Source organism: Micropterus dolomieu, linkage group LG12 (genome assembly GCF_021292245.1).
Source record: "Micropterus dolomieu isolate WLL.071019.BEF.003 ecotype Adirondacks linkage group LG12, ASM2129224v1, whole genome shotgun sequence".
NCBI classification, from domain to species: domain Eukaryota; kingdom Metazoa; phylum Chordata; class Actinopteri; order Centrarchiformes; family Centrarchidae; genus Micropterus; species Micropterus dolomieu.
Genome location: NC_060161.1, coordinates 28,274,065 through 28,286,139, shown reverse-complemented (window position 1 = coordinate 28,286,139; position 12,075 = coordinate 28,274,065). Strand labels below are relative to the sequence as shown.

At 39.9% G+C, this 12,075-nt stretch overlaps 1 protein-coding gene and 2 non-coding genes across 3 annotated transcripts; all 3 read left to right on the top strand.

The window, feature by feature from the left end:
- The first annotated feature begins 3,808 nt into the window (after positions 1–3,808).
- Positions 3,809–10,512, top strand: rps4x (ribosomal protein S4 X-linked). Its single transcript, XM_046065373.1, has 7 exons — positions 3,809–3,868; positions 4,477–4,554; positions 5,323–5,503; positions 7,281–7,378; positions 7,987–8,158; positions 8,267–8,424; positions 10,351–10,512. Exons 1-7 carry the CDS (start codon positions 3,866–3,868, stop codon positions 10,450–10,452), a joined length of 792 nt encoding a protein of 263 aa, XP_045921329.1. The 5' UTR covers positions 3,809–3,865; the 3' UTR covers positions 10,453–10,512.
- Positions 5,750–5,825, top strand: LOC123981234. Its single transcript, XR_006827724.1, has one exon. It is a non-coding gene; the product is annotated as a small nucleolar RNA SNORD61 (small nucleolar RNA).
- LOC123981233 lies at positions 8,591–8,662 on the top strand. The gene has a single exon (XR_006827723.1). It is a non-coding gene; the product is annotated as a small nucleolar RNA SNORD61 (small nucleolar RNA).
- Positions 10,513–12,075: the final 1,563 nt, after the last annotated feature.

Below are 12,075 nucleotides of genomic sequence, written 5' to 3'. Positions count from 1 at the left end.
TGGCACAGGAACTTGCTGCTGCCATCTAGTGGTGATGGTAGCGTTGCACAGAGCAATATTTAGTAAAGACACTAAATCATCCATTTGCCCTGCCTCTTGTGCCGTAGGCCTGTGTAGAGACAGTGATCCTCTGTGCAGACACAAACAGATTTACTGCTTCATGATACATTAAATAGTGCAGGCCACAGGATCTGATGTATACAGATCCTTCACTGAAGTAAAAGTATCAATACCACAATTTAATACTCCAGGACAATCTTACTGAAGTAATTGTATATAAATGTTATCACCAGGAGTACTCATAGTGCGGTAAAATGTTCCCTTTCAGTGTTTTTCTATCATATATGACGTTTCTGGATTACTATTCCTGCTGCATTAATGTGGATGATGCATTTTCCTGCTGTATAGGCCTATGTTTAAAGTTGAGCTTATTTTAACTCCTTTATATGCTGTTGGGTAGTTTAATCTACAGCAAACCATCATAGTCTGTAAGATCATCATATGTTTGCAGCATCGCTATCGTGTGAGAACCACGTATGTCTAAAAATTCAGCTTTTCATGAGCTCACAGAAACAGCCCTGTTTTCAGCTTTGTGATGCGTTTTCCAGCTGATCCAAGGAGAGATTAAATAGTTTAACTAAAAAAGTACATGGTTTTCACTGGACAGGAAGGGGATGAAATATTGTAATCTGAACAGTTAGTAACTAAAGCTGTAGGACAGATGTGGTGGAGTAAAAAGTACAATATTTGGAGTAGAAGTATAGTTGCATAATGGAAAGAAAACCAGCCCTGTTTTCATCTTTGTGACAATTGTCCAGGTAAAAAAAATAAAATAAAGGGGGGGGGGGGGTTAAAGAAGTTTATAGCTGAACAACTACAGTTTATACACTGAACAAACATTTACTCCTCATGTTTACCAGAAACTGGTCATGAAGGGGATGAGGAATTGTAATCTGGAAAGTAACTTGTAACTAAAGATGTCAGACAAATGTGGTGGAGTAAAAATTATAAAGAAATGGGAAAATGGGAAATACCCAAGTAAAGTACAAGTACCTCGAGTTTGAGCAAATGTACTTAGTTACATTCTGCCACTGCTTACTTGGGAAGGGGGGAATAAGGCAGTGAGAGAATAAAAGAGTAAAGACCAAAGATAAGAGTATAAAAACAGCACAGGGAGAAAAAGAAGTACATAAATTATATGATGTAAGTGATACTGTTGTTACGTCCCAAGGTCTAGGGGTGTCCTGGATGCAACATAAATGTGTGGTTTCCCACTCTTCCCATTCCCAAACAATGCCAGCACACAGTAAATACAATTTACTGTGTTTTTATAGTTTTATAGCAGTTTTTATAATTTACATTGGAGATGAGCAGTGCCCAAAACAACAATCAAAACACTCTAAGAAAACCTAAACCCAAAAAGGTAAAGAAAAGACAAAGTTCTAAACTATGCTTCTAAGTCCAAAAACAGGAGAAAACGGTGGCTTCTCACTCCTACTCACTGCTAGTAGCTGACACAATATATCTACGACAAAGAAAATTGCTTCATAGCAAAGCCAACAAAACCAGGTTGTCATAAAAAAATCAGAATGACTAAGGTAAACTACTTACAATCTTAGTCTACTATACTCACAACAGTTCACTACGTACAATGAACACAGACATAACACACAGTACTCAGGCAGGTTGGCAATGGCAGAGAGGGGGAAGAGTTCCTGTCAGTGGGGCTTAAGATGGCTGCTGTCATCCAGGTGCCCAATCAGGAGGCTCCAATCAGCTCTAGCGGACCAATCCAGTGTGTCCACCTGTTCTCCAGTACCTGCATACACTCACACACACTCTAAGGGAGGAGAACAGCTGACAGTGCAGGGAGAGATAAACAAACAGCAAAATATGACCCCAGGGTCATAACACTGTACTTAACGAGAATGCTAAACTAAATAAAAAGGATTTGATGTTTGCTCACGAACCCAGTGCGGTCAGATCTGCAGGTAAACTGTTCAGCATCAGTCAAGTCTCTCAAGTCCGGTGTTAATGAGCTATTTGTGATGTGGTGCTGTAAATAAAGTTTTTTTTATGTGACTCTTTGTTAATTGCTTCACACTGCCATTTTTGCCAGGTCTCTCTTGTAAAAGAGATAATAAATCTTAAGAGACTTCCTGGTTAAATGTTTGGTTAAATGATGTTTCATGGATAAATAATCCACAAAGAGCAAATAATTTATTTGCCCATAGCAACAGCACACACAACAACAAACAAACAAACAAACAGAAAGGGCTGCTAATAATTAAGGATGGCTAAAAACTCATGACCTGTTTTGGTTGCACAAAGCTTTAAAAGGGGGGAATCTGGCTGAGATGTGTGTGTTTCTAAACAAGGAGCGATCCAGTTTGAGCCATGTCATGGCTCATTTCATAGCACACTCTGCATCTGTGTTAAACAATATTGCAGCCTTTAGACAGGCTGTTTAAACAAATGTCACCTCCTTATTCCTTCAACTTTTGTAATATAACTTCAGAAATCTGTCTTTGATGTAATGAAACTTCCTGGATTGAAAAGTCAGTGCAACAGTGTTTTTGAGGAAGTGGGTCAGGAAATTAAAGGTTGAGAAAACATAGACGGGGTCCTCAACTTGCACCTGGCTGCAGGCCATGCTGCTGAGCTCCTCCATAGCTTCACAAAAGGTAAACACGATCTGAATAAAATGTAGGCTAGTGGGTTGATTCTGCCCTGACAAAAGAGACGTTTCAAGAGAAGAACATAAAGTGGGTTGCCTCAGAAATGTGTGACTATACACACGGAGGCATTTTATTATAAATAGAGTCCAGGTTAGTCCTGAGCTTTGGGATTAGTTCCTGCAGCCTGGGGGGAATCAGAGATGCCTTCAAAAAGAGAGAAAGAGAGAGAGAGATAGGGAGACGGCATATGTGTGCATCAGTTGGTATCATTTGGCAAAGGGAGACACAGATCCAGGAGGGGTTTTATCTCTGTAAGTATAAACACGACTCTGGTTACTGACACTGGCATTTCCTGACCAGGACAGTCTGAAACTCCGAGTGGAGGCAGTAGCAGCAGGGCTAATTGGAGGGTGTATATGTGATATTTAAATTCTTTAGCTTTATGTGCAAAGATATATTTTAGTTAAATCGTATTTAGTTTCTGTAATGGAACGCACAAGTGCTGATGCTCCAGATACTCAACTAGTCTAAAGAAGACCAGTTTTATTGCATCTTTAATCAGCACAACAGTTTTTAAGCTGTGCTACCATGATTGCAAAAGGGGTTTCTAATGATCAAATAACATTTTAAAATGATGAACTTGGATTAGCAAACACAACATGCCATTGAAGCACATGGGCCTCTGTACATGTATTCCATTACTAATCAGCTGTTTGCAGCAACAACAGTCATTTACAACATTAACAATCTCCACACTGTATTTCTAATCAATTTGATGTTATTTTAATGGACAAAACCTGTGCTTTTCTTTTGAAAAACAAAAGGAACAAAACCAAACTTTTGAAGGGTAGCGCATATATAAAGTGTTATTTGTACATAAACAAAACATGCTAAAAACTAGCCTACTGAAATCAAATATGCTGTAACAAATAGAGATAATTAAGAATCTAATATTAATATGTGAAAATAGGCTACATTTTATAATATCGAGATAATATAGCTATCAAACCAAACAAAAAATATCTACAAAGGATTTTCCCCTTAATAAATATCATACAGGAACCAACACAGTGGGAACCTGATGTAAATAGCGACGCTGGGCCATTTTTGTCCGTCCCAGTCTGCCGTAGTCGGCCTTATCATTCAATACCGGAAGAAGGGAGGTCCTTTTCCCCGCAGACTCCAACATGGTGAGCAGGTTTCCCTCACGATTCCTCTCTCAAATAATCACTAAACATCACTTTCTGTTGTTGTATTATCACACACACATATGTCCTAGTTTGAAATTCCACGTCTTATAACATGGTCGATGTCTAAATTGTAGCCACAAACAGCGATTGTCGCTCTTTATTGATGATTTAAAAAAGACCTAACACCATCTTGGTTTTGTCGTTAGCTTGACTGGCTATCACTGCTAGCTTGCTAAGTTTACTAAAAAACTGCTCGTCAATGGTAATGTCGCTTTTCTGTGCGCGACCCTGTGCACTGTTTGCACACTTTGGATTAACGTTACAGTTCCATGTTAAAATTAGATAAACACTACGTTAAATGAGTGTGCTAAATGTATGATTTGTTAACCTGGCTAGGCCGCAGCCGGTTGAGCTAATCGGCGTTCATTCCTGCGGTAAGTTAGCTTACATGCTAACCGAAATCAACGAGCATACTCACTCAGCTCATCGGGCTTTTCCAGCTTTGTCCGCGCCACAAATACACACGCGTGGTTCTTCCTTTGATTCGGACCAACGCCACCGGTTGTTTGTCCCGTTAGTTGACCGGGCTTGTTGTCTTTCTCCTCCAGGCAAGAGGACCGAAGAAGCACCTGAAGCGCGTCGCAGCGCCAAAGCACTGGATGCTGGACAAGCTCACCGGAGTGTTTGTAAGTATCGTTTGTTCCAGCATTTCCCCTAAAATAAGATCATAATTATGTCGTTAGGTTTTTAGTGGTTGTTTAAAATTAAGGTAACTTTGTAGGTTTGTGGTTGAACTAAAATGCTCTCTGAAGGATTGATAGTCATGTGTTGTGCATGTTTGCAGTAAGCTAGTGTGCCTCATGTAACGTAATTTCCATCACATTCAGGTTAAAGCACAATTGTGGTTTTGCTCTTATATTAAATAATTTTGAGCTTAAAAAAATGTATACGCTCAACTTAACTAGTTTCCTTGTAGATGTGTCGCATATGTGAGTTTCTAATGTTACCTGGAAAACTGGTTAAATGTCTCAATGTGCGCTGCAGACTGAAAAGTTTTCATTCAGCTGGTTTGAGAAAGCAACTTAAAAGAAGGGGAAAAGTGTTAAGCTAAGGGTTTTCAGTATCATCAGGAATTTATCCTTATGGAAAACCACATGCTTTGTTCTGTTCCTTGGCTATAACATTATCAGAGGCCCCAAACTGTAGCCGTGTTTTCTTGTGATATGGCAACAATTAAGTCTCGCTCAAATGACACATTTGAGGACATTGTGCAGAAATAAACAATGATCTTTTCCAGTCAGAAATTGTTCACTTCAGTAACTTGACATTTGTGGAGATACAACTGCAGTGGGGTCTAATATGAACAAATGTCTTCTCAAGAGCTCTTCAGTAATGTAACTGACGACGCACATCCATCCCCCAACGTGGTGATAATCTGACTTACATTTTGTCAGGCTCCTCGTCCTTCCACCGGTCCCCACAAGCTGAGGGAGTGCCTGCCCCTCATCATCTTCCTGAGGAACCGCCTCAAGTATGCCCTGACTGGGGATGAGGTGAAGAAGATCTGCATGCAGAGGTTCATCAAGATCGACGGCAAAGTCCGCACTGACATCACCTATCCTGCTGGGTTCATGGGTGAGTTCACTTAATAGACTTCTTATTCTATATCTTTTAGTGCAGCTTAGATATGCTGTAGGATTTGTTTTTCAGTGGTCAGAACGAGTGTTCACACAACTCCGCAGAAAGGTTCTGTGGTTGGTGTTTTTGCTGCTTGTATACAAGTTTACGGGTAACCTTCCATAGGATTAAGCAAATCTGTAAATTGTGTTGAATTTGCAGAATTGAACTTCTAAAACGTCAAGTCACTCAGAGACAGAAGGAGCAATGATGACTATTTGGTTTTGATCAGAAATGAGCTGAAACTACACAACCAATTCCTCTAAGAAGTTCTGAGCTCCAACTACAGTATTTAGTTCTCGTTAGCTCATCGGAGGTGCGTAAATATTAATCTCCCGGTCAGGGGGAGCAGAGTGAAGCAAGAGTTGCTCTATTCCCTGAAGCAGGGAGCAGCGCTCCAACTTAAATACCCGTGGTTGGACTGGATTATGCTCTGACAACTATACCATTTACTCGCGGAAGGAGCTCGGAGTAAACTGCTTTTATTAAATTAGTTTTTTAATTTAGGTTTAGGGATTTCAACGTTGATTTTTCTTCACTCAAGCTTCTCAGCAGCTAGATTCTGTGCACATCCGGTTATAGTGTTAACGTCGTTTGGCACTACTTCATATTTATATAAAAACTGGACATTGCTGGGAGAAAAGAAAGCAAGGAGGTTGAACTACCTGGTGAGCTCAGAAAACATGTGTATGTAACTTTATTCCATTTGCAATTTGGATTTGTGATAGAACTGTCAATGGAGAGGAAAAAACCCATAGTGGACAAAGCTGGGGTGGGATGCAGTTGGACATTGTGTAGATGGGAGAGATTTTGACTCTAATGGGGTGGATGTAGCCATTTGGAGGAAGACACATTTTGCTCACACCACAGAACCGATGGGACAACATGAACGCGTCCTGCTTGTCTAGTAAGAGTGAGAATAACAGACATCTCATTCACGGTCGAGCCATGTGCTCTCACTTGTAAGCGTTAAGATTTTCTGTTTACAACACACAAAAGATGTCCGTCCCTTTTTGTTGTTGTACCTCCCAATAACGAACATGTGGAGTTTTTCTTGGCACACTGTTCTTTATTGGTGTAAAAATGTTTAAATACTGGCAGAAGAGTATGTTCAGCTTTTATGTTTATCTAACACATCAACAGTTTAATCTCAACTTTTTGAAAAATGATGCCAACAAAAGAGGTATTGCCGTGTGGGCTGTAGATCCTTCAACAGGAGTTTTGGTCCACAGTCAGTCACTAAACTTTCAGTTCTGTCACCCCGTCAGTTTTCTTAACACCTTGATGCTGGCCAGCAGCCTCATCTGGAGATGTGGCATTTTAATTTCTAAATCCAAGGGAAGCCTTGGCAGCACGATGACCACAGCCTATTTATATACAATCAAACACTCAGTCACTGTGGGCCAGTAGCTGCAGAGGGTCACCTGTTTAATACTCTAAAAATCTATTTGTCTCATTTTTCGAAAGTTGGCTACCCCAGCTTTAAGTTATTTATCCTTTCAGGTAGAATATTATCTGAAACACTGGCAGTATTTGTGGTTTAGACAACTAAAAGGAGAAAAGATGTGGCCGCTTGGCTGTAGAACACTTTCCAGTGCATATAATGGTAGACGAGACTTTTTTCACATTTGATTGTACAATCCAGAAGGTGTCGTTAACCCAGGATGAGAACCACTTATACGTTAAATAAAAACAGTATTTGGATGCTAAGACTATTAAATGTTTGTTTACCCAGATGTGATCAGCATCGAGAAGACCGGCGAGCACTTCCGTCTGATCTACGATGTGAAGGGACGTTTCACCGTCCACCGCATCACTGCTGAGGAGGCCAAGGTAAGAAACTCAAAACAAGCTATTAAAAAATTAATAAAATTTTTTTGCCTGCATCCTAACGTGAGGACTGACTATTGGAAGCTAAATGATGATGTCACAACAGTCAGGTTATCGCCATTAAAACAACTATGACTTAAAGAATCTTGTAAGGAAAAAGGGAATGATAAGTGGCAAAAGGTGAAAAGTTGGAGGTCTTGAGATTAAAACATTGTTGGTATTAGCGGGTTCTTGCTACACAAGTTAGAGCCCAAGTTAACAGGTGTAATTGGCATGTGAGATGAGCTTTAAGATTTAGTTTTTGCTCCTTGCCAAGTATTAAGATCCGTGGCGTTTCAGACGGTTTAACCTTTACAACCTCTCTTCTGCTTAATGTCTGATATGAGAAGAATTACAACAGCGGACTGGAGAGGCAGACCCAGTGACTGTTAACAGTCCAAAACGCTGCTAGTTTCTAATCTTAACAGGTGTTGTGTAGTGAGATGTTTGCAAAAATTGTCATTCCTATCTCACATTAGGACTATCAATTGTTTAGAGTGAAATTATTTGCGTTCAGTCATTTAGACTTTTAGCTGTAGCTTGTACTTAACCCATCTCCTCTTCCTCTTCAGTACAAGCTGTGCAAGGTGAAGAAGATCATCATTGGCACCAAGGGAATCCCCCACCTGGTGACCCATGACGCCCGCACCATCCGCTACCCTGACCCCCTCATCAAGGTCAACGACACGATCCGCATCGACCTGGACACCGGCAAGATCACAGATTTCATCAAATTTGATACTGGTATGTTTCTGTAACCGCTGCTTCTTCCAAGATAAACAACCAGCCCTTTATGTACTTAAATACTTCAGATGAAGAAAAGTCCTCCGACACGATTTGTTTCACCTCCAGGTAACCTGTGCATGGTGACTGGCGGCGCTAACTTGGGACGTATTGGTGTGATCACCAACAGGGAGCGTCACCCTGGCTCTTTCGACGTGGTGCACGTCAAGGATAGCACAGGCAACAACTTTGCTACCAGGCTCTCCAACATCTTTATCATTGGCAAGGTGAGGACGCATACAAATAACACGACCATGACTTTATCGTCTGTCCGAACCGGTCTTGGAAGTTTCAGGATTGTGTGTTTGGCGTGACTTTAATCCCAATGTCAAAGGAAAATTCACCCTAAACAGAACATTTTACTGTCCAAGTTTGAATTTGGTTGAGTTTGGAGCAATGATGACTATTTTGGTTTTGATCAGCAATGAAAATACACTACCAATTCCTCTAAGAAGTTCTGAGCTCCTTGATTGAAAGGTCTTTAAATGTTTTCTCGGCTTCAGAAATTCGTCTTTTTAAATGTTTTTTTTCAAGCACACTGACTTTTCCCACAAACCTGAGGCTGTACAAGTTGGAACAAAAGATAGAAACTAGCTTTAAGATTATTTTGGTGTAATACAGCAACCATTTTATACTTAAATGAAAGCATGAACCCATAAAGCTTAATTTCATGATTGATACTAACTGCGCGGTGAGTGTTTACACTAGAAATAATGACAAAATAAGTAGACTACAATATGCCAACATACACAGGAAATTATGCCATAAAAAACAACGGTGAAAGTGCTACTTCTGTCTGACAGGTTAACACAAAACAGCTGCTCCTGATGCATGGGAAGGCAACCAATATCCACCAGAAAGTGCCAAAACAAATATCACAGCACGCTGCTTCATTAAATTTATTGTAATTGCTACACGATTTAAAAACCAGACTAATGCTTGTGTTTTCTCTGGTAGTGACTGATGCTTTTGTTCCATAATGCATGCAAAGGGAGGAACCACTTTAGCTGGGGAACAAGTAAATAAAAACAATACTTTTAGTTATGTTCGTACTTATGGAGTTGATTACATCGTTCACACTCATAGGACAGTGTGACGTCCTGACTATGGGGCATTGTGAGCACAAAAGTGCCTTTTTCATTTAAAATCTAAGTAGTTTTCTGCAGACATTGGCAAAGACTCAACTCGCAGAAAGAAAAGGTAGATATTCAGCGACTGTGTAAAAAGCTTGATGAATTGTTCTGTCCTCTCAAACGCATTGAATGAATAAAAGGAGCTGCCCTGTGGAGTATCGCTAGTAAAACGCTGCACACCTCTTTCCCTGATGGCTGACATTTATTTGGCCGCTGACTGGAGCTGTCAGCGCCGCAGTCGTCTTTCTGTGACATTTATTCGACGGCCTCAGCGCTGTGCTTTTCTGCACCTTGATGACTGCTCTGTGCTGAAGCGTTGGTCATCAGATACGTTAGTACAGTCAAGTGTTGAGCTTCTGTGGCCAAGAGAACATAAAGCTCGTCGCTGTATTATTCCTCTCATGAATTTTGTGCTGCAGATTTTTAATGGATGTGAATGAATGTAATGCAAACTCTCAATATATGGAAAAGGATCTTGATCCTTTCTGTGGGAAAATGACAAAATGAACTGTAATCTTCTAAAACTATAAATATGGATCTTTATGATGAATATGCAAAAATACAACTTAATTTAAAGAATTTTAGTGCTGCTGTGGATTTTCATTGAATCTGCGGATTTAAAATGTCAGAATAGTGAAGTTCCCTGTATAACTTTTCAAAGGTCGTGCCTTTGAATTCTTTGTCAGTCTAAAACTCAAACATTAAGTTCACATATGACAAAGAACAAAAACGGTTGATCAACTTTGAGGCTGAAATTTGAATATTTCACCCATTTAACATCTATTAAGAATTCAGTAAGCTGGTTATCTAATTGTCCAGTCTTTTTGTCTTCTGCGTAAACATCGGGAAGAATTACTCCAGCTTAGCGTTGATGGGTAGCTGTAGAGCATTTGTCAAGTCATTAACTGGTTCGGCTGACATTATCTCCGATATGTCAAGATAAGACACGCTGTCAAAATAAAACGCCCTGTTCCTTTAATCAACATTAACAAATTACTTTTTCCTCCATCCTGTCTGCAGGGCAACAAGCCGTGGGTGTCCCTGCCCAGAGGAAAGGGAATCCGTCTGACCATCGCAGAGGAGAGAGACAAGAGGCTGGCTGCCAAGCAGGGCAGCAGCTAAACTGGCCCCACACAGACAGCCTGACCCCGGGTTTTCAAATAAATTGTTATTTACAAAATCCTTGGCTTGTGTTAGTGTGGTTTTTATCTTCTGGTTCGCTTCACCTGCTTTGACTAATTTATTCAGGTAAACTTGAAACCTCCAAATTCACTTTGGTAACAAATAGATCAGTTTCTTCTAAAAATAAAAACTGTTTTCTAAAAGAATTGCAATTGAACTGTCAATATATACAGTGGCTTTAAAATTAATTTCACTTCAGGTGATCTGCTGTGATGTGTAGAAACATTCACAGTAAGACTCCTAACTTAGTGTTAAAAGTTTTTACTGGTCTGATGGAGGGATGTCCAGGCAGCTCAGCTTGTTTAGGTATTAACCCGTTTACATCGGACATTATTTAAAAAAAAAAAGTTATTTGATGTCCTTCATGATACTGCAGTAAGTGAATGAAACATCTAACCTTTGAATCATGTAGATAATTATAAACCTTGGCTTTAGAGGCAGTTTTTGCTTCCTTGAGATTTGTCAGGAAATACTTTGTATATTTTTATCACTTAAATAAAAACACTAAAGGAATTTTTTTTTCTTATGGTTTTCAAAATCCTCTTTTTGTTATTTGTTTTTTTTTAAATATTTTGTTCAAAGACAAACCAAATGCAGTTTCACTCAAGCTTACTCAATTTACTTATGTCATTTTTCTTTTTGGGGTGAATCTTGCTGACCTGAATCTATCAGCCTTTGTAGCAACAGGGCATACTGATTCAGACAACTTTTGCGTTATTTGTAAAGCACTTTGTAATACAGGTAAGGTGGAGTGCTTAACGGAAATTAGTGTTGGGGGGAGTGTCGCATGTTCCATCCATCGTCAACCGTTTATCCACTCACACCCAAGGTGAATGTTAGACACCAATTGGCCTAGCCTGCATGTCTTTGGACAGTGGGAGGAAGCCAGAGCACCTGGAGCGAAACAAAGCAGACACGGGGAGGGCATGCAAACTCCACACAAAGGCCTGGGACGACCAAGGTTCAAACCCATGACCTTCTTGCTTCGAGGCGACAGCGCTAACCACTGCACCATATGGTGTACAACAAAAAAGTCTGTACAATTAAAGGAGAAAAAAAAAAAAATCCTTATTTGTAGAGCACTTTTCAAAAACAAGTTACAAAGTGCTTTAACAAGTGTAAAGACAATAATACCCAAGAGACAATAATACAAAAAACAATACAAGATAAAAACATGAAAACATTGAAAAGACTAAAATACAGATAAATATAAAATTAGTAAAATAGAATAAAAGAAAAGGGATAAAATAAAGTCAAATAAGATCGGGAAAGGCTCTCCTATAAAAGTATGTTTTAAGAAGGGACTTAGAGTTCACTGACTCAGCCGACCTGATTTCCTCAGGCAGGCTGTTCCAGAGCCTCGGGGCCCTGACAGCAAACGCTCTGTCCCCTTTAGTTTTCAGTCGAGACTCTGGAACAGACAACAGACCTCTGCCCGAGGATCTCAAGGTACGTGCTGGTGTGAATGGGACTAAAAGGTCAGAAATATAACAAGGCGAGAGGCCATGAAGAGCTTTAAAAGTGATCAATAAAATTTTAAAGTCAATTCTAAAACATACTGGG

Bases quoted from the DNA above. Each gene is read 5' to 3' on its own strand.
- rps4x (XM_046065373.1), top strand. The intron at 4,555-5,322 runs GTAAGTATCGTT...ACATTTTGTCAG, and splicing joins ACAAGCTCACCGGAGTGTTT to GCTCCTCGTCCTTCCACCGG. The intron at 8,425-10,350 runs GTGAGGACGCAT...TCCTGTCTGCAG, and splicing joins ACATCTTTATCATTGGCAAG to GGCAACAAGCCGTGGGTGTC.